At 49.2% G+C, this 27793-nt stretch overlaps 1 protein-coding gene across 4 annotated transcripts; it reads left to right on the top strand.

Annotated features, from left to right (window-relative positions):
- Nucleotides 1-7323: 7323 nt before the first annotated feature.
- LHX9 (LIM homeobox 9) lies at nucleotides 7324-27425 on the top strand. 4 transcript variants are annotated; one of them, XM_074877221.1, is made up of 6 exons: nucleotides 7324-7428; nucleotides 12849-12967; nucleotides 14698-14900; nucleotides 15748-16103; nucleotides 21399-21601; nucleotides 22809-23917. In XM_074877221.1, exons 2-6 carry the CDS (start codon nucleotides 12851-12853, stop codon nucleotides 23064-23066), a joined length of 1137 nt encoding a protein of 378 aa, XP_074733322.1. In that variant the 5' UTR covers nucleotides 7324-7428; nucleotides 12849-12850; the 3' UTR covers nucleotides 23067-23917. The 4 variants fall into 4 exon arrangements, with proteins under 4 accessions (XP_074733322.1, XP_074733321.1, XP_074733320.1 ...); XM_074877220.1 differs by having other exon boundaries at nucleotides 7337-7428; nucleotides 12685-12967; XM_074877219.1 differs by lacking the exon at nucleotides 7324-7428 and adding an exon at nucleotides 11320-11548.
- The last annotated feature ends 368 nt before the right edge of the window (nucleotides 27426-27793 follow it).

Here is a 27793-nt window from a genome sequence, read left to right as displayed (position 1 = left end):
ACTTCGCCCGGGGCCGCCTCCCCCGAGCCCCGGCTCGCTGCAGCCCCTGACCTCCCTTGCGAGACGCGCCGGCCGCGGGGACGGGCTGGGGGTACTACGCGAGCGCCTGGTTTGCATTACGGCAGAAATGACCTGATAATCGCCCGGCAGCGGCGCGCAATGTGAGAAGTGACTCCGCAGCCGCGGCGCGCCCGGGCCCGACCGGACTCTCGGCGCCCCCCGCCCGCCGTCTCCGGGCCGTCCCGCGGGCCGTGCCGGGCCGTGCCGTGCCGGGGGCCCAGCCTTGCCGCGCCGCTCTGCCGAGCGCTGGCCCCGCAGAGGGCGAGAGCCGGCGGGGGTTGAGCCGCCTCTTGCTGCCCGGCGCCTTTGATGCTCCCTTGGTGGAAGCGGTGGCTCGGTGGCCCCGGGCTTGCTGTTGCGGGGCACCTTGTAGCGTGGAGGCTGGAGGGAGAAACGTTGCTCTTGGTCAGGGAACTCCGAAATGCAACGAAGTATGTCAAATGCTTCCTGGCAACTGCGTGAAACGTTTTACAAGTACGCTCCGAGGGGCTGAAATTTGGGGAGGGAAGAGGAAATAGCGGGAAAGGGAAAACGCCCGAAGTGAAAGGAGTGTAAAGGCTCCGTGCCCCCCGCGGCGCCGCCGCCGTGACCCGCCCGCCCCTCCCGCGGCCCCCGCCCGGCCGCCCCCCGCCCCCGTCCCGCTCGGGGCGCCGGCGCGGCCGCCCCCGGGCCCGGCAGCCCGTCACCGTCCCCCCGCAGTCCCGTCACCGTCCCCCCGCAGTCCCGTCACCGTCCCCCCCGCAGTCCCGTCACCGTTCCCCGGCAGCCCGTCACCGTCCCGCCGCACGGAAAGGCCGGCCCGGTGTAAGGAGACGCACGGTGCCCCCGGGGGAAGCGGTGGGGAGCGGCGAGGCTGTTCGCTGTGGGAACCCCGCGTTCACTTCGGCAACTTCCCGGTACCTACTCGGTCGCTAAGTCTTTGTGAATAAGAGACTCTGATTTCTTTACACACGCATTCAATCGTGAATCGCCAAGCAAGCCTGTTTCGTTTAAGCAGTTATAGGAGGATAATATCAAACTCGCTTGCAATATGAAACCTTAAAGAGCTGACGACTCCTCAGAGCTGGGCTTGTTTGGTTTTGCTTTCAGGTTGGCCAGCAGACCTCTGCGGATCCACTTACTGGTTATTTAGTCCTCTCCGAAGGTGCCCGCTTGCAGAGAGGTAAATGCTGTGGCTCTGCATGCAGACGTGTGAGTATGAAGCCTTGACTTTCAGCGTCAGCTTGTATGTTATCTCCGTGACTTTGTAAAATCATTCGTGCTGGGGTAGTAAGAGTTGGCAACCCATCTTATGTGTTTTACTGTGCGTTTAAACGAGTCAAGGCCATTTTAAGTCCAGGCAAGGTCGTTGACGGATTTTCTTAAAATAAAATATTGCAGCATTTCCCGTTAGCATTATCTCTTGGAAATAGCACGAAGAGGACTGTACAGGAGTTATTTAATTGACTGTGGTTTTATAGAAGTTCTGTTCCCTTTGGCAAGTCCATCACGTCTAGGAAGAGAACCAGCATGCCGGAAAGTCTGTTTCCAGCAAGCAAGCTTTCCTTTTTCTTAAAAAAAAACAAAACAAAACAAAACAAAAAAAAAAAAACAAAAAAAACCACAAAAAACACAAGATGGTGGGACCAAGATGGGTTGATGGGTTTTGTCTCCAAGGTAGTGCAGCTTTTCAGCACTGTGTTTAAAACTTTAGGAATTATGTTTTGTAGTGGGGTAGAGAAGTAGCCAAAGACATGGGATTCGGTAGAAGGGTGGGTGATTTTCATGAAGCGTCAGGACCTGATACTCCAGCTAATGAGAAATAAGAGTTTGTATTTTGTACATCCAAGAAACAGGCCTCCCATGGGAGCAAACAGCCAAAGTTTTGTTGCTTTCAGTGGAGACAAGATCAAGGCCCCAGTAACCCACTGGCCAAGGTCTTGTTACTCCTCTAGTTGGTGCCTGAATCTTCACCTGGGTACCGCATCAAGTGTGGTATATATGGGTATACCCATGGTGTATTTAACTTAGAGACCACACTAAAGCGGTGGAAAGAGTGGGTGAGAGCATGTGATAGACAGCTCGAATATGCACGGCTTGGTTCTGGGTCCGTTTTTAGCTTTTCCTTTTTAAAGTTTGTGTTGCTGCCTGAGTGGCGGCAGAGACTGGCTCTTTTGGTGAAATCCCCATTGGTACTTCTCTAAGGAGACTTGTCAGGAGGCGAGGCTTTGGGGAAATAAAGTTTCAAATGATAGGACCTATTTCCAGGCGACACTGAGAGACTGGGATCATCTCGTCCTCTCTTCTGCTCCTGGTGCTGTGCTGTACCCTCAGATGAGCTATTTTCGGAGCTCCGGTATGCAGAGCATTTTTGCAGTTACACACAAAATAAAGAAGTTTAAGAACAAAAGATTGTTCTGGACAGTCAAACTGGAATGAGTTGGAAGGATACATTTAGGAAGTGGTTTCTTGGACACTAATTAGGACCATTTGCTTGGGGTTGCCATTATTTTCCTTTTAGTCTGGAGGGCACAATAGATCAAATGATTTATATATCATTAACAATTCTTGTTAACCATAAGCAGGGTTGGGCTTTTCCATACTGATTACTGAGTAATGCAGTAACGACTTGTTTTATTTCTTCTGCAGTGTCCATACGAGCAAGTTAACGTGAAAGACCAGTCCAAAAAGAAGCGCTTCGACTCTTTTTTTTTTTTTTTTTTTTTTTTTTAATATATATGAGTATTAACGTCTTTCAGAGGGCGGCTGCGAAACGAAGCCCGTCAGCTCTTTGTGGCTTCCACTGCTGGAATACTGGCATTTGCTGTACCTGATCCTGGCTCCCAGTGAATGCATTTTAATTGTAATAAAACACAAACTGAACCATATGTGCACGTGTGTTTTAGATGCCGCATTATTGATTCCCTTTCCCTTTCTTTTGAGCTACAAGTAACGGGTTACAATCCCATAATACAATTAATTTCACCTTAAAAGAAACTAAGAAAGCGAGCATATGCAATCATTAAAATCCCACGGTTTTATTTAACGTTGCTTTTGTAAGCACCGCGATGTCTAAGAATTGTTGGCAACTGGTACGCCCAGGAGTTTCGGCTGTTGGAAGGGAGGGAGGGGCAGGGAGGGACGACGTTGGGTGTGTTGTGTGCTGGGTGCTGTGATGCTGGGTGCTGTGCTGTGGTACTTTGTGCTGGATGCTGTGGTGCTGCGTGCTGTGCTGAGAGCACGGCAGAGGCGTGTGCCCGGGGCGGCGGCAGCGCTCCTGCCGCGTACCCCGGGAAAATCCGCCCTCGGGGGTGACCCCATTCCCTTCGACGGCTCCGGGGGATGCTTCGGCGTCTGCGTACGATGAGCTCGGGATGCCTAAGCACCGCCGGCCCCGGAGCCCTCCCGAGGGGAGGCAGGGGCAGCCGCCGCCGGGCCGGGCCGGACCGTTCCGCCGCAGGTCTCCGGCCGCGGCCGCCTGCCCCGCCCCGGGCCCGGGAGGTGATCCTGCCGCCTTGGGACAGGGCCCGAGGAGGCTCCCTGGCACACTCATTACCGCATTAAATCCCCGGCACTGAGATGGGGGATGGGAGAAAGAAAGGCTCAACAGCATCGCTTGGGTTCCTGAATAATTTAAATTCTTTGTATTTGATTGAACATCGGTCTGTTTGGTGTCCAAGTTTGTAAAAGCCTTTGAAAGACAAAAGAATTCTGTTTGCAAACATAATATGAAGTGTAAAGCACGCTACAGATATTCATGAGCACCCAGGAGGTACTGAGCACTCCTGTACGTTAGAGGTAACCTTGCCAAGAGCTCCTTCATCTTTGTTTCATTAACACGAAAGTCCTCCTTTATTTCCCGCTAAAGTTATTGATATCCGGCCTATTGCATTTATTGTCTCGCACGACTTCGCCCCCGGATCTTCATAAAGATTGAATGGCACTCCGATAGCACGTCCTACCACAGTGTGGAGGAACTGCTGCGCCCAGCAAATCCTGACCAAGGCCCGAGCCCTGCCAGCACCCCGCCGCCCAGCCGGTTTCCGCTGCCCGCGGAGCGCTCTGCCGGCGCGGGGACGGGCGGGCGGTGGCCTTGGGGACATCCCGATGCTACACAGCAGCTCCGAGACGGACCCTGGATGGGAGGGTGCGGGGTTACCCGGCGGGGCTGTAGCGAATGGAAAGGCAGTTTTCCATTTGTGTACTTTCAAACGAAGCAGCCCGTTTCATTTAGACGGGAAACTATTGTCAGTTGCTTGGTGTCCCATTTTGATCCTTCCTCAGCCTTGGATGAACGAAATGTCTTGAAACCTATTCCAAAAAGATGCTTGTACAGGCGTCCAGATGCTAAGATTTAGATCATTTGAACGTCAGCGCAGCCTTCTGGTAACAAAAAACATCCAAATGGATTTCGTTTGTGTATTAACATCCGTCAGATGGGAGAGCAGCACAGTTGAGCTAAAGTCTGCTTTCATTGTTTTAGCAACTGCGTCCACGAGAACATGTCGTCGGGCAAGTCAAGAGGTTGAAGCTACACTGAACAGGCTGAGCCCAAGTAGCTGAAATGACTCGGAATCGCTGTGCTAACAAATAGGGATTTAACGTATGAGGCTATTACTGCTGTTTATACAGCTTCGCGTGTGCATGCAAATAGATGGAGAGGGGGGTCATTGCGGGGAGAGACAGCTCTAAACGCATCCGGTGAGCTGGGCACCCCAAAGCTGCGGGCTGAACCCCGCCCCGCGGCGCGGCCCTGCCGGGGCGGCCCGGTTCCGTGACCAGGAACCGAGCACCGGTCACTGCCGCCGAACGGCCACCGGCCACCGCCTGCCTCCCCGCCGGCGGGTCCTCCGCTCCCGGCTGTCGCGCTACGTGGGGAATTTGTAACGCAAGGTCCGGTTATGTTGCCGCCGCGGCAGTAATAATGAAATAAAGCATAACATTAGTTAGGCGCGACGCAGCAGGTGACTTATTATAAGCCTTGCATATTCCTCTGCCTTCTGCTCCCATTAGAGCGCCGGTAATTGGGGGAAAAAAATACTTGAGGCGCTTTAGAGAGTAAGTGGAGGAGCGGGGAAGAGCCCGGGGCTGCGCCCGCCGCCAGTCGCGCCAGGGCCGGGGCCGGGTTTCTCCCAGCGCCCGGGGCCCCTGAAAGGCCCCGGCACTCCCCTTCAAAGTCGCAGCAATCACAACCGTGGTGATCACGACAATAATAATTCTTATTATTGTCCCCTGGCGCAGCTGGCCGTTGCTATCTCAGGGAGATTAAGAAGAGAGCAAGTCCCAGGAAGGCACCTCTCTCCCTGCATGGTCAGTCGCCTCCCGGCGCGGGCACACACTGAGGGTTCGGCTAATCCTGCCCGAGGGCTGCGCCCGCTTTAGCCCGGGATGACTTTAAACTTCCTGGGCGCCAGCGGCTTTAATGAAAACCTTACTTTAAAACTTCTCTCCACCCAGACCACGGGGGCAAGACGGACTTGCACGGCCCCGGAGCCGGCAAAGCTAGCCCTGCGCCTCCAGAGCTCACGGTCCCCTGCCCCAGGCCCGCTCCTCCTGCGGGCAGACACCTCCGCTTTTAAGTTCTCGGCCAGAAGCGCTCCCCCCGTCCTCGCTCCGACACCTCCCTGGCTGCTCTCTCCGGGTGAGCAGCTGTTAGGTGGGCTGTGCTCCGCTGCACCCCCCGGTCACAGCGAGCGCGGCCCCGAAGCCCCTGTGCCCTCCGCGGAGCCCCGGGCTCCCCACGCCCTGCCCGCGGGAGGGCGGGCGCGGTGCTGCCGCGACCCCCCATCCCCCCCCGCCCCTCCCTGGCCAGGACGAAGCCCGGGGGGGGAGAGCGGCTACCAGTGCCCCCGCGCTGTTCCCCGGCTGCTGCCGAGCTCCCTCCCCGCCGGCAGCCGTCTGCGGGCAGCGCCGGGGCCGAGCGGGACGCGGCCGCCCTGCCCCGGGGCGCACCTTGGCGGGGCGCAGAGCCGAGCCCTGCCTCCCCCGCCCGCCGCTCCCGCACGAATGCCGGGGAAGAACATTAGCATCCCTTGCCTGCTTGCCGGGTTGTTGGTCGGTTGTTTTGTTTTTTTTTTTTTTTCCTTAATAGATTACCAAACTGGCCACGTAGACCTAAGGGTCACGGGGCTCAGGGGAGAAGAACCGAAACTGTCACAGGAGTTAAGAGAAAGAGGGAAACGAAGCCAAAGCGAGAAGTCGCCTCGTGCTCCCGCTCCAGAAGCAGCCCCCCGGCCCCAGGGCCCTTGCAGCGAGCCCCTTCCTGCCCGAACCGCCCCGGGGCGGCCGGCGAGAGGCGCGGCAGCAGCCCCCCCGGAGCCCGGCCGGGGGCCAGCTCCTGCCTCGCCGCCGGCTCCGGGCACCCCCCCGGGAGGAGACTCCGAACATGAGAAATGACTCCCCACCCTCTATTTTTCTATTGTTTTGAGCCGGGGGATCAATTGTCATCAGTACTGTCACCTAAGAAGCAATGATTCCGATTCATCTTGGCATCTGATTTTATTCTAATGGGTTAAATTGGGTTCACTTTTACAATTATCCCTGGTTTGACTGCGTAGTATTGCATGACAACTCACAGTTTCATCGGGTTTGGCAAAGCGAGGTTGCTCCATGAATCCGTATATCATATCACATCAGATCAGGCTGAAGTTTGCTGTTTAGCGACTCCATTTGAGAGGCTTTTTATGAAAGTGGGAAGGGTTGATGCAGTCCATGGCTGGTTCAGTGCGATTTGAAAAAAAAAAAAAAAAATGTGGAGAGATGGCAACAACACGGGGTTTGCTGCTCAGCTGTGAATAAGCACAGAACGAAAAAAACGACATGATGGGGAAACGCTCAGCTCGCTACAATATTTTTAGCAGCCTCTCAGTCCTCGCCTTTTTTTAATTTCCTAATATGTTCTTTGCTTTATTAGTTTTATTTACAACCAGCTCCCCATTAACACCTCACCTGATTACTGAGGAGCTGAGACAGCTAATCAAGAAAATCCAGCAAACCAGCCAAAACTGAGAGGTGGGATTTATTTTTGCTTTCATTCATTCTTCTTATTTATTTATTTATTTTGTTTTGGAAAATATTTCGAAACAAACAGAAAATAAAACGCAGGTATAACTGTACGTTGGTGAGAGGTCAGAGGTTAGAAATTCACGTCAATTCTATATTAGAGGCTATGTACGGGGGGGGGGGGGGGGGGGGCGAGAGAGAGGGGGGGGAAAAAATCTTTCCACCAAGCAGCTTGTTTATTTTAATTAACATAGGGATCCTCTGCTAGGAACAAGGAACAACCTCCATCTACTGGCTAGATCATTGCGTCTCTTCTCCATCCAAAACCCATCCCTCATCACTCATTAAGGAGGGTACAATTTTGGAAGAAGCTTCTAAGGTCTCAAGGTAAGCTCCTGCATGAGTCTTTGCTAGCAATGCAGCTATTTAGACCTCACGGATGTCATTTGCGGGGTGTTTCTTTTTTTAAACAACACAGAATGGTCGTTTCCCCAGGTGTATTCGCAGACAACATTTGGTGCATCTGTGTTTTAATCTAGAAAAATAGCAGCCTGGGAAGACTGAGCCATTCAGCTCAATAAAAAAAAAAAAAAAAAAAAAGAGCCTGTGGGGTTTTTTTCTTTCTTTTTTAATTATTTTTTTTTTTTAAATGGAATGGTTTCTTTCACCTGTCTGTGAATCTAGCCTGTAAGGGAGTCCTTTTCAAAAGCAGCAAAATATGATCATTTCCAACGGCTTAATTACAACCGGAGTGCCAAAACGATTAGCGGTTAATATCAGACAAGTAAGAAGCTAACAATGTTGAGGTCCTTGGCGGTGAACAGTTCCGTGTTAGACAATAATCCGCCTCTCCTGCTTTCTTCTGGCTGTGTGATCACTTGTTCATGGTCATCCCGGCGCTTGGCTATGGAGATGTGTGTCTGGGATTACTATGCAAAGCACCTAATTGCTTATTATTTAAATATCATCTCTTTAAGCGAATGGCTACGTGGTTTAATTTCCATGTTTTCAGATTACCGGGAGGTACAAGCACGTCGGAGGTTTGGGTGTTTCAATTCGGTGATGTTTGCGGTGAAAGACCCCCCGCGCTGGTGTTAGGCGCAGGCTGGCGGGGAGCAGAGGGGCTGGGCTCCGGGCCCCGGCTTTCCCCAGCTCTCTAACGCCATAACCCGAAAGTTGCTCTACGCTACACTCGAGAGGGCTCGAGGCAGGAGAAAGATGGGGATGGTAAAATATGTTGTTTCTGACACCGAAGTGGAATTTTAAGCAATGGGCTTTTTCAAAAACGCAACCCATTTAGATGCTGAAACGACATTAGCTACATTTGATGCCACTGCCGAGAGATGTAACTCTATTCAGATTGTCCTCCTTTGTGTCTCGCTTGCTTTTACTAAGCCGCGGACTTCACAAAGAGATGAGGTTGATCGTTAATAGCGCTGTACTCCACCACAAGCTCGTAGAGCAGAAAATAGTGTTAAGATTTAAAAATAGACCTGGCTTTAACCACCCGACTCGCAGGCAACAGGATCGTAATCCTGTTGCTGTTATTACTACGCGCTTTAAATTTCTGGAAATGATTAAACTGGAAGTGTCTTGGGAAGTTCAAGGTACCTGCCGGGGCCGGTGTGAAGTGTCGCTGCCCTTGCGCGGCGGCGGCGGCTGACCCGGCGCCCGCAGCCCGGGACACGCAGTGGCCTCCTCTAGGACAGACCAGTTCTGCTCACAGCGCTCTCCCTCCTCCCCACCCCCACCCCCCCGCCTGAATACCCTCCCCTTTCTTCTAATTATTGTTGGTCAATTATTAATTTGCATGTAGAGCTTCTCCTAACGCCTCAGAACTAAACACAAGATCGTTCACGCTGTAATAGGCTTTAGAGCGTAGCCCGTGGCCAGGAAGAAGGAGGGCTCTGTAGCCAAGCGGATCCCAGTGACCGCATGCTGGAATCTGTCCCGGGCACGGGCTGGTTGGGAAGGGGGGACCGGCCGCGGGAGCTCCGGGCAGGGCTGCGGCCGGGGCGCGGGACAGGGTTTCACCGCCGGGACCCCACTAGCGACGTGTGCCCCTCATCCTCCTTAGCCTGGGGAGTCTGGGTGCAGCCTTACAGAACGGGAAAAACCTGCGAGCGCCTGCCATGTTACTAAAATATCCCGACCAGTGCACATCAGACATCCTTCCCAAAACGCTGCGGCGGGAGATCAGAGCACCCTGCGATGAGAAGCTCCGTTCAGAGGCGAAGTGCTAATGCGGATGGATTCGCGAGGGATAAACTGGTAGATTTGGATTTTAAGATTCCCTGTCGTGTTCTCTGTGGGCTTTTCTTTCCCCCACCCCCCACCCCCACCCCAAGCAAACCAGCAAAACTGTAGCGAGCCCCCCGTGTGACGATGGCAACCTCCCGCTCCCAGCCTGCCTTGGAGCAGCGGAGTTGCGGTTTGCAGCGAGGAAGGAGATCGCAGGAACATTGAAATAGATTTACCTTGATCTCCTACAGGCCGCCTGGAAACGGAGAAGTCACGTTTGATGCTAGCAACAAACTTTTAGTGTCCCTTTAGGTAAGAAGTGATCTGCCAACGTTAGGACGTTAATCAGAAAACGCCTTGGAAAGCCCTGGCCTCCTTTACCGGAGCGGCAGTAGCCAGCAGCGTATCCTTAACCGTACCTGATGGAGCAGAAAGAAAGGACCCTCTAATTAATTAAGTGTGCCCAACCGGAGGAGGTTCAGTCATTTCTGAGTTTTGTTATGAGTCTGCCCAATTATTCCTAACGGCGCCGCCGAGCCAAGGTAGAGATGGGAATTTAAGGAGCGGTATTTCTGGTGGCTCTGGCTGGGACACCTGCAGGCAGTGCTCCGCTGAACTCGCGACAGCACGTCTGGGTCAAGCGGGAGGAGAGGGCAGCGGCTCCCGCACCCGGAGCACCCGAAGCGGGGGCCCAGCCCGCTCGGGGGGCGCAGCATCCCCCCTTTAGCCTCCTGGAGGGAGCTGGGCCCAGCGCCCCCCTGGGGGCTCCCTCCAAACCCCTCCTCTCCCCGCTCCCGGCGGGCGCGATGAGTTTGAGCGTCCTCAGCCCGTCCGGGCGGCGGCGGTTCCGAGGGGTCCGGCCCGGCGGGCGGGCGGCTGTCGGCGGGTGGCTCTGCCCGGCACAGGCGGGGGGCTTTGGCAAGGCGGGCGCCGCGGGAAGTGCGGACCATTTCCAAGAGGGCAGACGCAACCCGAAACTGAGTTACCCCTGACAAAACATCCGGACGGGAATAAAGGAACGCTGCATTCAAAGGGAAAAAAAAACAAAACAAAACAAACAACAAGCCCTGAACGTGCCGGCAGAGTGGAACGATCACATTGCAACTATTAGAAATAAAGGCGTTTCCAGGTGAGATTTTTTCACCTCCGTCGCCAGCAGCCACCGCACTCACCCACGCCAGGCAGGCGCACGCCGGTGACCCCCGAGAGCGCAGAGCGTGCAGGCAGCACCCCCGCCCCTGCCCCGAGCGCTGCCGCCTGCCCCCCCCCAGGCGCTCCGCGAAGCCGCCGGACCCGCCACGGGGGTCGCCCGGGCCGCGCAGCCCCCCCTGGGCTACCGGCTGCGCTCCCGCTGCCCCGCGGGACCGGGGCGAGAGGGACGCAACCTCGCCCCTTTCCCGGCACAGCCGGGGCACGGCGGAGGGACGACGGGGAGGAGGGGGATCCCCAGCAAACAGCTCCCTTATCCCGGATTGAATCACCTTGTTTATTTTTTCCTGATGGCTTGTTGTGCTAATTGACTTGTTTTCTCCAAGGAAAGCCTATGTCTCCCTCCTCCTTCCCCACACACAGATTTTTTTTTTCTTCTTTTTATTTTCTTTCTTTTTTTTTTTTTTTTTTTTTTTCTTCCCCCCCCCCCAGACCGGGAATGCTCTGCAGGAGACTACGGCTTGTGGAGGGATCTACCCGTTTGAAGGGAGATTCCCTTACCCCTTTGAGTCTCGTCGGTTTTATAGCTATTACTCTCTTATTAAAACACACACACACATACAACACATTGATTTCCATCCAAAAGGGCTAATTACATTACTTACAGTAAATAGCAGCCCTGCTGTCCAGGGTCTAGTGTGCCAACAGTGAAAAAAAATCCCGGCTTATTTCACTTGATTGACTTCATCTTTGTGTGAAATTTTGTTTTATGAGCTGTATTCTGGCACTCGGAGGAATGTAGCAACATTCAATCTGCAAATAACATTAATTTTAGCTACTTAGGGGGAAAGAGAAGGGAGGAAACTGGCTGCCTGAATCTTGGGTTACATGGAAGAGGTGACTCGAGGAGCCCCTGAGGATGTCTCTGGGATGCTTTGGAAAGGAAGTGGGGGCTGGGGTACTTCTTTCACTAGTGGCGCTCGGGTTTGGTGTGGAGCGTCCCCCAGGGAGCGGGGAGCGCAGAACTGCCGCCAGGAAGATCCTTCAGTAGGGATCGAGGTGTCAGGAAACAGCCGGCAGCTGTTCCAGGGAAAGGCGAGGAAGAGTGGTGTGAAAAGTAAGTAAGAAAAAGGGAAAAGGAGGGGAGTGGGAGCAGAGAGAGAGATTAGCCGGGAAGGAATGCATCGCCCCGTCCCCTGCACACCGTGACCCCTCGCAGCCCGCGGCCGGGGAGCGGGCGAGGGGAGAGCCCCGCCAGGGTGTCCCCGCTCCGCGCCGCTCCGCTCCCTCCACCCCGTCGGCGGCCGGGGCTGGCCCCGCAGGCTGCCCGCGGAGAGTGCCGGGGGTCCTGCTGCGGTACGGGCGGGGGTCCCGCGGGGGGATGCTCCCCGGCGGCAGCAGGGCGGGTAGAGCCCCGGGAAGCGCTCGATCCGCCCGGCACCCGGACGGGAGACGCCGTCCCCTCCTGCCGCCGCCCGCCGTCCCGCCCAAACACCCGCTCCGCGGCCGGGCGGGCCCGGGGCGCGGGGCCCGGGGCGAGGGGAGCGGTCTGGCCGCTCTGTCCCGCCTCGGCTGCCCCACAAGGGCCGGCGCTCCTCCTCTCCCCCCACCCCCCCTTCCTGCGGCGGAGCCAGCAGCGGTGGTGCCCGCCCGAGGGGCCGCGGAACGGAGCTTCCCCCGGCGCGGAGCGGCGCGGCGCGGCCCCGGGGGAGCGGGGCCCCCGGGCCGCCCTGCCCCTCGCCAGGCGCCGCCGCCGCCAACTCCCGGGACTCCGTGTTTGGGGGAGGTAGTAAACCCCACCCCACCCACAGCCCCGACTGCACTGTTTGTCACTGCTTGCCCATCACTAGGGGTTGAGAGGAGTATGACAGGTCTTTGTTGTCTGAATAAAAATCAGTGGCAGCTCAAGGGAGAGAACTCCTCCTACTAAATTATCAAAAATGGGCTGGCTTTAGTCTCTTAACAAATTGGACAGAGCTCCGGAAAGCAGCAGTCCCAAATCCAACCTACAGGCACTGGGAACTTTAAAGCAACCAGGGACTGCTGAAAATAGCACTTCTTTTTGCTTTCTTTGTAATTCAAAACTATATCCTTTCCCGACCGATTCTACTGCCCCAGGCCCAAGTCTCTCCAGTCAGGAGCCCCAGCTCTCCAGAACAGTAACAGATCCTTTAGCTCGCTTTTATTATTTTATTTTTAAAATTAATTATTATTACATTTTCTCCCCCTTGTTTGTTTTCTGCACATCTTCAGGAAGCCCTCGGTGTTTGTGCAAAGAGAAGCTCCTATTGCAACCTCCCTCCCTGCGCTGTGCGCCTCGGTGTAAACGTTTTGGATGATCTAAAGACTCTGGGGTCTGTATATGGAAATAGTGGGGTGCAGAGCAGAAGAAAATACTTGTCCTTTCCGTCCCCCAGCCATGCTTTTCCACGGGATCTCCGGAGGCCATATCCAAGGAATCATGGAGGAGATGGAGAGGCGATCCAAGACCGAGTCCCGCCTGGCCAAAGGGGGACAGATGAACGGCCGAGAAACGGTAAGAAAGGAGCTGGCACTCTTTGAAAGGGAATCCCTGCAAGCATGGATCCGAACCGGGACAGACCCTGGCTCCGGGGAAGAGAAGGAGGCTGCTTCCCCCCCTGCCCCTTCCCTGCCACCCCTCGCTTGTGGAAGCCCTCCCGGGGCTCCCCTTGAACCCGGCCGTAGCGCTGGCCAGGCGCAGTTGCCCCTTGGTCTCGTCACTGTCGATGCGTGTGCTCTCTGGGGTAACGGGGGAAAAGATTTTAAATACTAGCGGGGACGGGTTTCAGTCCTTCCAGCCAAGCAGCCTTTTGCCCTTGCTCGGCTGGCTGCAGCCGCTCTGCCCGGTCCGAGCAGGGCTGCAGCTGGAGTTTCTGAGGTGTACTTTACCTTTTTTTTTTTTTTTTTCATCCCTGGCACCTCCTAAATTAAACCGCAAACCGCGACCGCTTACTTTTCGTACCCATTTTTGGTCTGAAGCGGGGGACTGATACAAAGAGGCACTGCTCTCTCTGAACATTGTGCCCGCCGACTACTTTGCTTAGCAGTAACATCTCCTCTTTTCTTAGTCAAAGGACCAAAGTCTGAGTAAATGTGCTAAGGGATGGCGGAGAAACCGAGCGTCACGCTGCGTTTCGTGCAAAGCGAGATCTCCCTTTCTCCAACTTGTAGGGCTTCCGCCGATCGCGCACAAGGCTCGGCACACAAAGTAACGGCCTGGAAATCTGCTCTGAGCCATAGGCTCCTTCCCCCCTTCTCTTAAATAAACTCCCGCTTTGTTATATGGGGATTTGCAATGTAAATTCAACTCGCCTTTTCAATTGTTGCAAAAAAAAAAGGGGGCGAGGAACACAACTCCAGGTTGGAAAGTGAATGCGGAGGTGCCGCTTTAAAACAGTTGCGACTTTAGAATAAGATGTTCGGGATATTTTTTCCCGGTTAGTTTATCAGCAAACGCTGTCCCAAGTTTCATGGCAGAGCTTTTGTCTCCGCCGTCCCTCCGTCTCCCTTTGTCCCGAGCGACACTCCTCGTGGGGAGCAGATTAATGGGGACTTGCAGAAGTTTGCTGATGAAAAGACGCTAGTTTTAGCTGAAACCAGACTGTGCCACCTTTCTGTCCATGTCCCTGGCCTGGGTGGCGAGTGTTCGTGCTCACTGCTCTTTACACCATTCACCTGTCTCCTTTCTCTTACTTCTGTTTTAAAAGGCCTGGTTTTCTTTAGAGACGGGGTTTGGGCTGTTTTGTGCACGGGTGAAAATTTACGAGAAAATCGGTGCAAGCCTGCACCCTCTGCCATAAACTTTTGGTGCAGCAAAACAGTATTTTCCTACTTTAAAATGCCGTTCTTGTGGAGCACTCCAAGATGAAAACCCCAAAGTAAAGGGGAAGCTACAAAGTTCAACTTTGGGACCTGGGAAAATAATGAGCTCTGCTTTTCTTACTGAGGCCTAATCAGTTGCCTTCACATACTGAAATGACATTAGATCGTTAGGAGAGGTTTAATGGGATAAACACGAAAGCTGAATGGCGGTAAATACTTTCCTGGCGGGGACTGTCCCAGGTCCCCCTCGAACTTCCCGCCGGGAGTTTGGTCTCAGAGAGCAGTGTCTTTGTACAAGCCCCGGGCCCTGCGCAGGACCCCGTCCCCAGCCCAGGACCCCGTCCCCAGCCCTGCCTGCCTGCCTGCCTGTCAGTCTGTCTGTCTCTCCCTGTCTCATCCCCTTGTGGTGTGGTTGTTTTGCAGAACATGCCCCCCATGAGCCCCGAGAAGCCTGCTTTGTGTGCTGGTTGTGGAGGGAAGATCTCAGACAGATATTACCTGCTGGCTGTTGACAAACAATGGCACCTCAGGTGTCTTAAATGCTGTGAATGTAAACTGGCTTTGGAGTCAGAACTCACCTGCTTTGCCAAGGACGGCAGTATTTACTGCAAGGAGGATTACTACAGGTACAGCAATCAGTCCCCACGGGTTCAAAAGCACATCCCCTCACAAAGCGTTATGAACCGAAACGCTCTTTTCTCCACACGGGCTTTCAAAGGTAGCTTTTCGCAGTCAGCGATTCCTTAATCCTGTAAACGTGTCCCCTCCGAAAAGTCTCGCACGTTTAATAACTGAGCGGGTCGGCAGGGGACACGCCGGCGGAGCGTGTGTGGCGGTACAAAACGGGCCAAGGCGCGAGAGAAGACCCCGGGACTCCCGCTGCCCGCGGTTTCCCTCCGTAAATGCCAGCGTGAGACCCAACAAAAGTTTCCCGCTGCCCGTAGCTTGCCCGTTGTTGGTCGGGCTGGGCAGCGGGCCCCGGGGCTGGCGCGGCGGGAGGAGCAGCGGCGGAGCCCACCGGCCCCTGCCCAGCCCCGCGGCTGCCCGCGGAGGGGCTGGGCCCCCGGAGCGGCACTGTTTATCCCTGCGTTTCGTCTTTCCCGGGGTTCAGCTCCCCGCGACCCTTCTTGTCTTTACAGGAATGCCAGGAGAGCGGGGATGGATTCCCCCCCCGCCCCGGTCCGCCGCTCTTGGTGCGCACGGGCGGGGGGGCTTTTGCAGGAGTCCTGAGCACGTAGGTCAGCTCGGCAGAAAGCGCAAGGCGGCTGCCCCGGGCCCCGGCGCTGGCTCCGCGGGGCTGTTCGGGACGAGCCAGGGGCCACAGCCGGCAGCGAGGGCCGGGTCGGGCCGGGGGGGGGGGGGGCGCGATCCCGGCGGGGACAGGCTCCCCGCGGCCGGGGGCACGGTGGGCGGCGCCGGGCCAAGGTCTGCCTTTACCTTTCCAGCTGATGCCCACTTTTGTGTTTCCTTCAGAAGGTTCTCCGTGCAGAGATGTGCCCGCTGCCACCTTGGGATCTCAGCCTCCGAAATGGTCATGAGAGCCAGGGAGTCGGTTTATCACCTGAGCTGCTTCACCTGCACCACCTGCAACAAGACTCTGACCACAGGCGATCACTTTGGCATGAAGGACAACCTGGTTTACTGCAGGGCCCACTTCGAGTCCCTTTTGCAAGGAGAGTATCCCCCTCAGCTGAGCTACACCGAGCTGGCTGCCAAGAGCGGAGGGCTGGCCCTGCCTTACTTCAACGGCACGGGCACGGTCCAGAAGGGGAGGCCCAGGAAACGAAAGAGCCCTGCCTTGGGAGTGGACATCGTCAACTACAACTCAGGTGGGAAACACACGCCGACCCTCCCTCTGCTCCGCTGCAAAGCGCGTTCTCGGGCCTCCCCTCAGCTAGGCACTGCGCGGGCAGCTCGGCCAGGCCACAGCCTGCCTAACCATTGGAAAATCAAACAAACAGCCCTCTGAGGGTTGGAGCGTTTGCAGGAAAGCTAACAGCAGTCCTCCTCAAAGCCTGTCTTTGCCCATTAATGTCAAACACCCAAACTTAGCCACTTCCCAGGGTAAAGACAAAAAAAGAAAACAGGAAAAAAAAAATTCCCAACCCCAAACCCACAGAGTTCTTTCTTTATAGGAACCTCAGAGATACTGCTGTCATTATTGGTATTTATTAGCAAAAAGCACTTCACCAGTTAGACCTCAAATTAGAAGCAACCGAACAGATCAGAAAAAAAAAATAGAATAAAAGTTATAGTATATGGCACCTTCAATGCTAATGCAGTATGCACAAAACTCGGTATAGATATTCAATTTATAGTAATTAATTCTTCAGGCTAAATAATTCCGTTTTATGGGCATATAAACAATCAAACTGTACAAGAGGCCAACGAATAAATGTTGTTCCCTGTAACTAAGCCCTAACAAATGTAATTAAGGGGAACGGTTTCTGCTCTCTCAACGGTAGGAAAGGAACAAGTGTTGTCCCGTGTTAAGTATCTTCCCTAACTGCAGTCCCTTAAGTGCCCAAGCCGTGTCTAAACACACAGTGCTAGGGGCCAGAGGTAAAAAGGAGTTTCAGGTATGATCGAGCAGTTTAAGCGGCGTTGCGTTAGGTGGAAGACGAAAGCAGTAAGGGTAAATGCGAACTGACAAGCTACCGACTCCGAACGTTACTTTAGTGGAACTGAGGCTCCTCGCGGTCGGTAACGAGGAGAGAAGGGTGTGGGAAGCGAGAGTGGTGCAAGGTGTTTCCCTGGGAAGCGGGGAGCGGCCGGCCGGGGCAGGGAGCTCCGGGCCGGGCAGCGGCGGAGCGCTACGACCGCTGGCCCCGCCGGGGAGCCGGGAGGGGGGGTCAGGGCCTCCCCTTCCCACAAACGCAGGTCGATAAAAGTGCACCGCTTTCGGCCCGGGGCCACTGAGATTCAGAAGCAATCCACCGCCCCCCCGCAAGCCCCCGCCGCCCCCCCGGCCCCTCCTCTGGGGCTGCTTGTGAAACGGGTTCAGCTGGGAACTGGGTAGCTGTGCAAGGCTATTTCATCTCCTCTGATGCGTAGACCTTGGAGCCAGGGTAATCACTGCGCTAATTGTTCCTTGTTAATTGAAGATGACATCGGAATCCCTGGCTACGGAGCGGTTTCCAATCAACCCCGAAGGCCGCGGATTGCAGGGAGCCCGCGGCGCGGCCGGGACGCGCTCAGCCCCGGCCTCCGACGGGGACGGCCCCTGCCCCGCTGCCGGCCTGGCTCCCCCCGGCCCGCCCGCACCCCCCATCCCCGCAGGGACGTGTTTCCAGGGAGAATTTATCGTTAGAATTAGGACCAGAAATTAGGGGAAGATGAGAAGTTGCGGGTATGATAAAACACCCCTTAAACTTCGTGGCAGGACTCAAGAGAGACATCATTCGAGAAGACCGTCTCGGTTTCTGTGCTAGTCGTACAACTCTCCTTCTTCACAACAACGGGGCATTTAAGATGTACCGCTGACTCCAAGTGAGATTAAAAAGTACTAATACAGCTCACTGCATTGAGATCCCACAGAATCCTCCGGGCAGCGGAGAGGGAAGAAAACCCGCAACCACCCAACAAACGCTCCAATCTGATGCGTTGGGCTCAGGCTCGATATCTGAGGAACTGATCTGTTAGGGCCGTGATTTATTTTTTTAAGTATTATCTAGCAATGTCCAGGGTTGACACATGATCTCGAGAAAATACAGCTTGCAGCCAAACTGCGCATCCGGTGCAAACGACTCCAGCCCATTGACCCACTGCGCTCCGGGTCCAGGGGGAGCAAAACGAATCTCTGAGTTACGAAATGAGTTGCAGTAGATGAAATCGCTTCTCGAAAGCAAAAAAAAAAAAAAAATCTCTAAATAATTGGCAGTCACTTTCCTACACGCATTTTTCGTTCCCTGCCCTGTGATTCAGTAACTCCTCTCGCACGTAATCATTCACAAAGGGCAACCAGTCTACAGAAATGCAATGTTGGATACATGACTGCCTCCTTCCGAGGGAGAAGCGGGCCACGGGCGGGATCTGGAGCCCGACCCCCGGCCGCGGCCCGCAGGCGGGCCCTTCCTCCCGGGCACGGCGGGCAGCGCAGCCCCGGCGCCGCCTGCCCCGCACCGCGGTTGGGCCGAGCGGCTGGGGGGGCCGGCGGGGCTGCGCGGAGCCGGCGCGGCTCCCCGCTCCGCTCCCGGCCCGGGCTCCCCGGGGGCTCCCTGCGCTGAGGGCCCTGGCGCAGCCCCCAGCCCCTACGGCCTCTCTGGGGTGAAGCACCCCCGGGCCGGGGGGCAGCGCTCCGCCTCTGAGCGGGCAGAGCTCAAGCACATCCAGAGTTGCGAGAACCAGGGATTTGAGTTCCGCCTGACACCGAACCGGTATCCCACCGGAACGGTCATGCCCGGGGTGTCCACGCCGGTATGGCAATCAGACTTTAAAAACCCAAACGCTGCACTAACTCTGATGCAGCGAAAAACTTCAGCTGAGCATGAAAATATCTCATTCACAAGCGATCCGGCGGCACCTGGCTCCGATTTGTGTGCGCGTTTTGTTTCAGGGGAGCTGAGCACAGGGCCAGAACGGAAAATCAGATTCTGCTGCCGGATCTACAACAAGTTTTTCTATTCTGTATTTTGTTTAGTAGCTTAATTTCTGTTTCTCAGCTCCTCGGTTGTAAAGTGGAAACACAACAATAAATAACTCAAAATGTTATGAGGTAAAAACCATTCATACTTGCAAGCTGTCTGGAATTAATGTGAAAAATGGAAGAAACTATTCAAAAGTACTTAAGACATTCAAAGCTTTCTCTATATTACCTCTTATATCATAGAATTAATATGTATTTTGAGGGAAACCGTGTTGACTTACAGCCCACAGGATATAGAAATGAGATGGTGAAGAAGATTTCCCTAGGAAAATATTTTACACAGCTGTTGCTCAAAGAGCTGTTTACTTTATTTCATTATATATATGTGTGTGTGTGTGAAAGACTATGAAGAGTTCACTTGAAGAATTCTTGGCAATAAAACTGTTCTAGCTCTTTCCAAAGCAAAATTAAACCCCCCCCCCAATCCCGCTGCAAAGAAATGAGCAATAGTCTTGCCCGATTTTGTGCTTTCCCTTCCTTCTCCAGGCGATAGTGTAAAACTCTGCTCTATGATGTGGCCAAACCACATAATGCTGTTTCACCCACATAAAATAGAGAGCAAGCTAATCATTGTATAAACTAGGATTGTCTGAGGGTGCTTGGAGCCCTCTTCCCATTTTCTCTTGAAAATAAAAGCCAAAATAAAGTAGATCACAGACCAAAAAGTAGATCACAGAAACAAAGGCAGTAAGCAGGACAGAGGAGCCCGAGGAAGTTTGTGTTGCTGCTCTAAACTTGAGCGACCCAAGGAAAAAACCACAAACGAACAGCTTGCAACTCTCTGAAGTAAAATGTGAGGACTGAATTCTGGTACTCTGATTTATGTCAGCTCATAAGTTACGGCCCAAATAGTTTGACTGAAGGCGGTATGATTACTTGTGAAAACAGGTAGTAAATACAATCCAAATCTGGTCTGAAATTGTTTTTAAGGCAACTTTCAACTCCTGGTATTTTCAGAAGTGTCAGCTTACTTTGTTTGAAAGCGCAGATATACTTCTTACCAAGACTAGAAGCAAATCCGGCTATAATTAAATATTCACCTGATTTTCTGTCAAAGTGTTATCTTACCAGCATCTGTTCATGTTGACTTGTCTTATAATTCAAAAGAGAAAACACCTTCAAGAAGCTTTTTATTTTCTTCTGTTTTCAAGTTGCTTTGCCTCTGTTTTTAGCACTGCCAACATCAGTCTCTGTATTGTGTGCCTTCCCTCTTTCTCCTTCTCTCTCTCTGTGGGTTTTTTTTTTTGAGAAATAGGGATCAACTAGGCCTAGTAAATAACCCAATAACCATTGGAAAGCAGATCAGAAATTCAAATGAGCAAGTAATGAAACTTTGTCTAGTTTACAGACATTTTGAAACATTTTTAATTAGCTGTTCTTTAATTAATAATCCCTTCTATGATGATACCATTTTCTCCTGTGTGACTGATCTTTATAAAATGAGATCCCATAAATTGGTAACCCATTTTTTTTTTTAAGCTGAAAAGAAAAATATAGATGTGTTTCTTACTTTTTTCTTTGCCAGTACTGTCATTCCTTTCCCTGATATGAAGCAATGATGCCATGGTCACCGAACAGCTGCAACTCTGGTGCACAATTCACACCCATAAAAGTGTAATCTGAAACAAATTAATCTTTCATAGACACTTTGAAAATCCTGAATCAGGGAAGGCAGGGAAAACCTTTTAAAGTTTTGAGCCACTAGTTGGTTGCTTATAGAAACATCCTAAATCAGTTCTGACTAAGAGCTACTGCTGATTAGGATTGAGAGTGAGGGACTGAATCAAGCCTTGATGCAACTGCTTTCTAGACATGTTTTACAGACAAAGGTCTTTGAGCAGTTCATATAAACTTCCAGGCAGAGTCCAAAAGCATTTCAGCAAAAAACTCCAGATTTTATGCTTTCTTGATGAACTGTCATAACAAACTTTCCTGCTGTACATCTCTTTTTATAGGTGCTTGTGATTTGGGGGAAAAGCTCAGGAACATTTAAAATGCTGGTTTGACCTTTTTTCTTCTCTCAAGCTAAGAGTGTTTCAATGAGTGAGATTTCAAAATCTGAATGAGATTTCAAATGACTCTTTGAATGCACACAGCAAAACCATCACCACAGGGAAAGGACTTGTTTGAAAATAAATGCCAAAGGAGAGAGAACTTTCTAAGTCTGCCCTTAGTAGGTACAGGCCCAGGGGACATAGGATGTTTTAAGAATAGGAAAAGGTCATCTTCTGGATCTTTTTTGTCTCATTTAATTATCACATCTGTACTTATCCTTGCACCATCTTAGCCCTTCTTTCCTTCCTTGTTTTCTTGTTTCCTTCCTTCCTTGTTTCCTTCCTTCCTTCCTTGTTTCCTTTTCTCCTTCCTTGTTTCCTTGTTTCCTTCCAAAGAGTACATGACTCAAGATTTTTGCCTTGATTCATTTATCCTACATGATGCACGGCTGCTAATTCCCTGTTTCATTTTGTTTATTGAACAGGTTGTAATGAGAATGAGGCAGATCACCTGGACAGAGACCAGCAGCCTTATCCCCCATCCCAGAAGACAAAGCGCATGCGCACCTCCTTTAAACACCACCAGCTTCGTACTATGAAGTCCTACTTTGCTATCAACCACAACCCAGATGCCAAGGACCTCAAGCAGCTTGCCCAGAAAACAGGCCTGACCAAGAGAGTTCTGCAGGTAAGAAGCCACATCACAGGCTTGATAGAATTTTCCCCTACCCCTGCCAGTCAATAGCATTTCCCTTATGTGTAACGCTAACGATATAAGTAGAAATACTTTTGCTAGGCGTGTCCCTAGTGGGTGTGCAGGGGGTATGGCATTACATGGCAGGAGTGCCGAATGTATGCCCTACCACCCCAAGGCAGCCAAATACTAAAAGGTGATTTGCAATTAGTTGCATCCTCAACATGAGGAAACCGTCTCCAGAGTCTACCAACCCAGTAGATATCCTGGGATCTGTAGTCTCTCTGTGGTGACCTTATTAAGGGTAGAGGTAGAAAATCTACTAATTTTATACACACTGGGTGAAGCCTTCGGGCTCCCCTGAAGTAGGTAATGCGGCCCCTCAGTGAGCAGATCCCCCAATATGTAGGAAGCAAGCTTTGACCAATATGATCCTGCAGGACCAGCTGGCTCCCTCTCTCAATGCCTGTTAGAGAACTGTTATCATTAAGGGCCTAAGTAGTAAAAAGTCACTTCCCTGTGAAGGACAGCCTAGCAAATTACGTTAAAAAAAAATCCCTATATGGTGTGTGCTAGCTCAGTGAAGTTAAAATGAGGTGTGTGTTATATGCAGAGTGCCAAAGAAGGGCAGCGATCAAGGCAGAAGGAGAATCTATTAGCGGCAATTCCTTGTCCGTGTTACATGTCGCCTAAAACATTTTCAGTGAACCTTACAGAACAGAAACTCCAGGTGACCCATATCAACAATCTGTACGATAGGGATGGTGTAATTACCCCTCCTTCTTCTTCAGTCATTTAAAACTATGAAGACAAACTTTCAGCCTTGGCAAAAATCTGCTTATTCACCCTTTGCCTCAATCTTTATCATGTGTCTTGACCCCAGACCTACCCAACCCAAGAATATACTACATGGCCACCAAGAAAGTTGCTTTCCTTGGGTGAGTGAGCGAGCAGATTTTTCTGAAGGCTGCTCTATGAGCACACTGGGCTGCAATGTCCCAGTGGGGACCCGTAGCACTGGGCCTTGTACGCAGGGTCCCGCCTGTCAGTACCACCAGTAGCAAGTGAAGCTATAGAGTGACTTAGGTGATTTGCCACACAAAAACAAACATCAAAAAATGACTTAAAAGCAAGAACAAAGACAAAAATAAGCAAAACAAAACAAGCATCGGTAAAGAAATCAATTGGGATTGGTTTGCAGGTTTGGTTTCAAAACGCAAGAGCCAAATTCAGAAGGAACCTTTTGCGGCAGGAGAATGGGGGTGTCGATAAAGCTGATGGCACCTCACTTCCGGCACCGCCCTCAGCAGACAGCGGCGCACTCACTCCACCCGGCACTGCGACCACTTTAACAGACCTGACCAATCCCACTATCACTGTAGTGACATCAGTGACCTCTAACTTGGACAGCCACGAATCCGGGAGCCCCTCACAAACTACCTTAACGAACCTTTTCTAACATTTCAGTTTTTTTTTTTTTTAATTCTTACTCTTCTTCTTTATTATTATTATTATAATTATTATTTTTATTATTTTCAAGCCTTTTTTTTTAAATAACAAACCCACAAAATATTTGGGAAAATAAACAGCTTGATGTGTAGCATCTGCAGCCACTTGGCAAATGAGTTTGAAGTAATATGTTGCTATAATAAACGAACATTTACTGTTGTTAAATTGTACTCAAATTTTTTAAATTCATCAAACAACTGCAAAGAAGGCTATGAATCATTCTAATAAGTGCCTCTTAAAATTGTATGTTACTTATTTCCGGAACCTTGAAAAAAATGAGTACTACTACAAAAAAAAAAAAAAAAGAAAAAAGATTCTTTTTCCCTCCTTGATAACCAGATAAAAATCAGTTTAATTACAGCCAAAAGAATGTTGCTTCAGGATTGTATGTTCACTTGCAGCACTTAAGAACCCCAAATTTAATTTTATTTTTATAACGCATCTAAAAGTTCTGTACGATTTATTTTTTAAATGTTGAAAAATAAGTACAAAATGAATTAAACTAATCACTGAAATAGTCAGACTGGAAGTGGCAGTGCTTTTTTCTAACACATTAGTCCCAAGCCTGATCCTCCCTGAGCACTGGGGAGTCTCACTGGGATAGCTAAATGCTCCTCTGCCAGTTCTTCACTCAGCCGAGACGTCCTTGGCCACCACTGAAAGCTGTGCCTGGATGGAGGGCTTGGAGAGAGGGACCCGGTGATGAGCGTGCATGTGGGGGAGGATGGCGGGATCAGGCTGTTGGTCTCCACATTTGTGTCCTGTACATTAAGGAGGCGAGATCTGGAGGAAAACACCCTCCAGAATGAGCTCAACCCTATAAGGATATTATTAAAGTAATAACAGCAGAATAACAACTCAAGTGAGGAGTCCTACTGATCTGAAATATTGCATAGGGAGGGTTTTTAATTTTTGTCTGTCAAGCAGCTCTGATTTGGAATTAAAAAAAAAAAAGCAGTTTGCTACATGGCCTTGATGCCATACCATTAAAGTAAACAGGAGGTTGCCCAGCTACTTTAGTGAGCAAGCACAACAGTACTTTGCAAGAAGAAGTATGCATGTCTACTGTTAAAATGAGTTTTTGATAAATCATACTTTTTTTCAGGGAAAATGGAAATAAGCAAAATATAATTTATTAAGATGTTTAAAGTAAATGATTTCAGTACAATTTATTCATTACTATTTTGAATTTACTTTAGATGTTTCCTGAGATTGTATCAGACACTTTGTTTAACACATGAACTTAAAATCTTTAGTTCATTGATATCTCTAACATATACTTTAACGCTTTAAACTCTGTGTAAAAGAAAAAAAGTTAGCAAAAATGGGAATTGGCAGTGAATAATTTTAAAACAGATAAACTCAGAAGCCTTGTGGATGCTGATCTGAATACATTTCTTAGTTTACAATAGTGATCTTTCTTTTTTTAATTTTATTTAAGCTAAAAGTCTGAATGGTCTGGGCAGTGGTGAATGTTCATTTGTATCCTTTTATTGTAGTTGAACACCAATTAGATTGTGAAGAGTCTCAGAAACAAAACAGAACAAAAACCAGTCAAGATCTATGTCTTGCTTTTAGTGGATTGTTAAGAATAACTTTGCACATATACCCCACTTATTAGACACCATCAAATCTCTTTTTTGGTGGTCAAAGTGGCTATTTAATATATTTTAAAGGTGTCCTTTTTGGCTGTATAAATGTGTGGTTACATATTGACAGTTCACTGCCCACATTAAAGTGCATTATTGTAATTTTTGCTCAGGGTTTTTAGAAAATTAGCACAGAAAAGTAGCTTATTTTTAAAAAAAGATGATGGAAGAGATGTTAACACTGTAATAGAAGAAAGGTGTGTTTGCCATTATATATTTAGCAAGTATGGTTATCATCTTCTACGGATATTAAATCTTGACTTTTCCTATTTCTATTACCTTATGGGCATTTACCACTAACCAGACCAAACGACCTTGGTAAGGCTGAGATCTTTATTAATACACTTTTACAGGTAAAAATATTGATACTTATAAATTTTGTTCTTTGACAGAACAATATATGGTACTAGAGATCTACTTTATTAAGTAGACTAATTAAAACTCAGTTCTACTATGTGCCTTATGATATACCTTGGGAGTAAGTTTGTGAAAAATCAGGATATATGTGTTGTTTGTTAAATTAACTGTTTTAAGCCCTTTTGACACCTCACTAGTTTTGTACTGTTTTACCTCTTATTTCTGAAACTCTTTTTATGGTGTATCCTGTTAGAGGGGACAAACATGTCATAGAAAGCAGTTGTGCACTCTTTCAGATATAGTTGATAAATCCAATAATCTTATATATTGAGCTTCGTGTTTATAGTACAGTAAGTGGTCTAGCAAAATTGTCCATGTTTCTTTGTTTATTGATAAATGCATTGTATAGAAACTATTTCCCCTAAATATTTATGGACCAAACAATTGTGATATATCCTATTAAATTTGTGTGAATAAACCATTTTGAATCTAAGGAGTTTTATTTCCCATCAGTTTTTTTTTTTTTTTTTTTTTCTCTTTAATTTAAAGCCTACATGTACCAGTGCGTCTCTTTGCTTTTACGGTACCTGTGAACAACTGGTATTAAACACGGAAACACGGCCTTTAAAATATTTAAAAATATGGTTCCTTCTTAGGTTTGCAATTTCTTCGTATTCAATGTATATGCTACTGCTGGTGCGATTTAGATTTTAGCCTTTTAGCCTCCTTTTTTGAACATGCAAAGTAATGCCCCACTGATTTGATATTGAAACCCTGTCTTAGACTTCTAAAAAAGCCAGAAAACTATCAGCTAAAGTATAATTGCATGACAAATATAACCTAAATACTATGATGAAATGAATCAAGATTTAATGCTAGGTATATTGAACACAAAATAGAATTGCAGACCCCGAAAAGCCAGGTTGCTCTGTAGTTTAATAAATTGTCACTATGATTTCTTTCAGGGAGAACAAATCATGGGGCATTACAGCCAAACATCCCGACGTTTGAAAATTCCCTAAAGTATTAAAAGAAGGGGAAAAGTTTGATCGGAAATCCACTGCAGTGAAGACAAAGACAATATTAGGTTATGATAATCATACATTTAAAAATCTATTGAGCCAAAAAATAAAAACAAAAGACTCGATGTCATTTCCTGAATGTTAACAAAACATATGTTATTTTATGGTGTCTAATTAACAGAACTGAAGGCTTCAACAAATTGTGTGGTATTAAAAACAAATTTAGAGAAACTATGTATAAAACCAGAGCAACCTGGCAGCAATCTACCCAGCCCATATTCGAAGAAAACTTTTCTTTAAAAAAAATCACATTTGTCAAGCACAAGTACTTGTAAAATAAAATCTGAGTGCATTCATTCCACTTGCTTGCTAATGTGTACTAGTCATATCTGTTAAATGGATTTTTGTAAATTCAAAGAGAACTTTTCACTCATTCGAGATCATAGGAATCAAAACCCAGTAACTTTAGTACTCTTGTTTCTGATTTTTTTTTTTTTAAATGAGACAAATCTGCATGCACTTTTCCATCTGTCACATATAGTGTACATTTCTGTATGATGAATTTCTCTTTGATGTTTCTTGTATAATAGCTTTCATTAATAAACATTTTATTTGATGCAAACATAGTTAACTTTATGTAAACACATAGCTAATTGTTCCAACTAATTTAAACTTTTCTTTTTGAAAAGAAGCAGTACAGTGCAGTTCCAATATGTTATATATATCCAAAAGCAAAAAGAATGAGGTAGCAATACTGTTGCACAGTGTAAAACTATTTCTTTTGGTGTTAACTTTTTAATTTTTTAACTTCTTGTATAAAACTGACATGTTTTAAAAAGAATTCCCATCAGCACCAACAATAAAACAATCCCCAGATTCTTCATCAATACAAGAAAACATAAGCAGTACAGAATGTCAAATCCTCAATGACTTTTAGAGTACAAGGATATAATTTGTGGATCCCTGAGCTGTTTACATGGTCACTATGCAATGAGCAAGTATGTTACAAAAAGTTGGTCCTAAGATTCCCAGTCCAAATCACAGATGATTTTTACAAGCCAACAAGCAAGTGTAACAATAACCAATTCTTAGTAATGAGGTTTTGTAACTGTTAAGCAACTATTTGCAGAAAGATTTTTTAAAATATATTCCTATTTAGCTGTATAGCCAAAGCGTATGTTAAACAAATTAACATATAAAAGACTTGCCAGAAAATCTTTCATTAAGATGACATTTTTATTATATACTAATGAACCCTATGTAAACAATGTAACTTTTATGAATGATGGACATTAAATATTTCACTTACATGTATCCTCAGCATTTTGCATGTTTTCTTAAACTTTTCCAGTTTCTGAATTCTAAAAAGAAAACCATACAATTATTAACAACATAACACAAAGTTATGTACAGATTACTGCAGCAATCTCTGGAAACCGGTAACCCAGAGTGTTCTAACGGCAATAAAAAGGTATCATTTATTGGTGGCAATTATGGGAAGCATTGGTTAAACAACAGTTTTATAGTATGTTGTAAAGTTCTATTGAAAAAGGTTAGCATGGTGGACTTAATTCAAATCAGCTTGATCAGAAATTTAAGTATATTGTGAAATTCTTAAACTGAGCCTTATGCGTATTTATTACTGCAGA

The sequence above is a fragment of the Strix uralensis genome, chromosome 8, assembly GCF_047716275.1.
Source record: "Strix uralensis isolate ZFMK-TIS-50842 chromosome 8, bStrUra1, whole genome shotgun sequence".
In the NCBI taxonomy this organism is placed as follows: Eukaryota; Metazoa; Chordata; class Aves; order Strigiformes; family Strigidae; genus Strix; species Strix uralensis.
The sequence above is the reverse complement of the archived record's forward strand: the minus strand, read 5'-3'. Positions and strand labels throughout refer to the sequence as shown.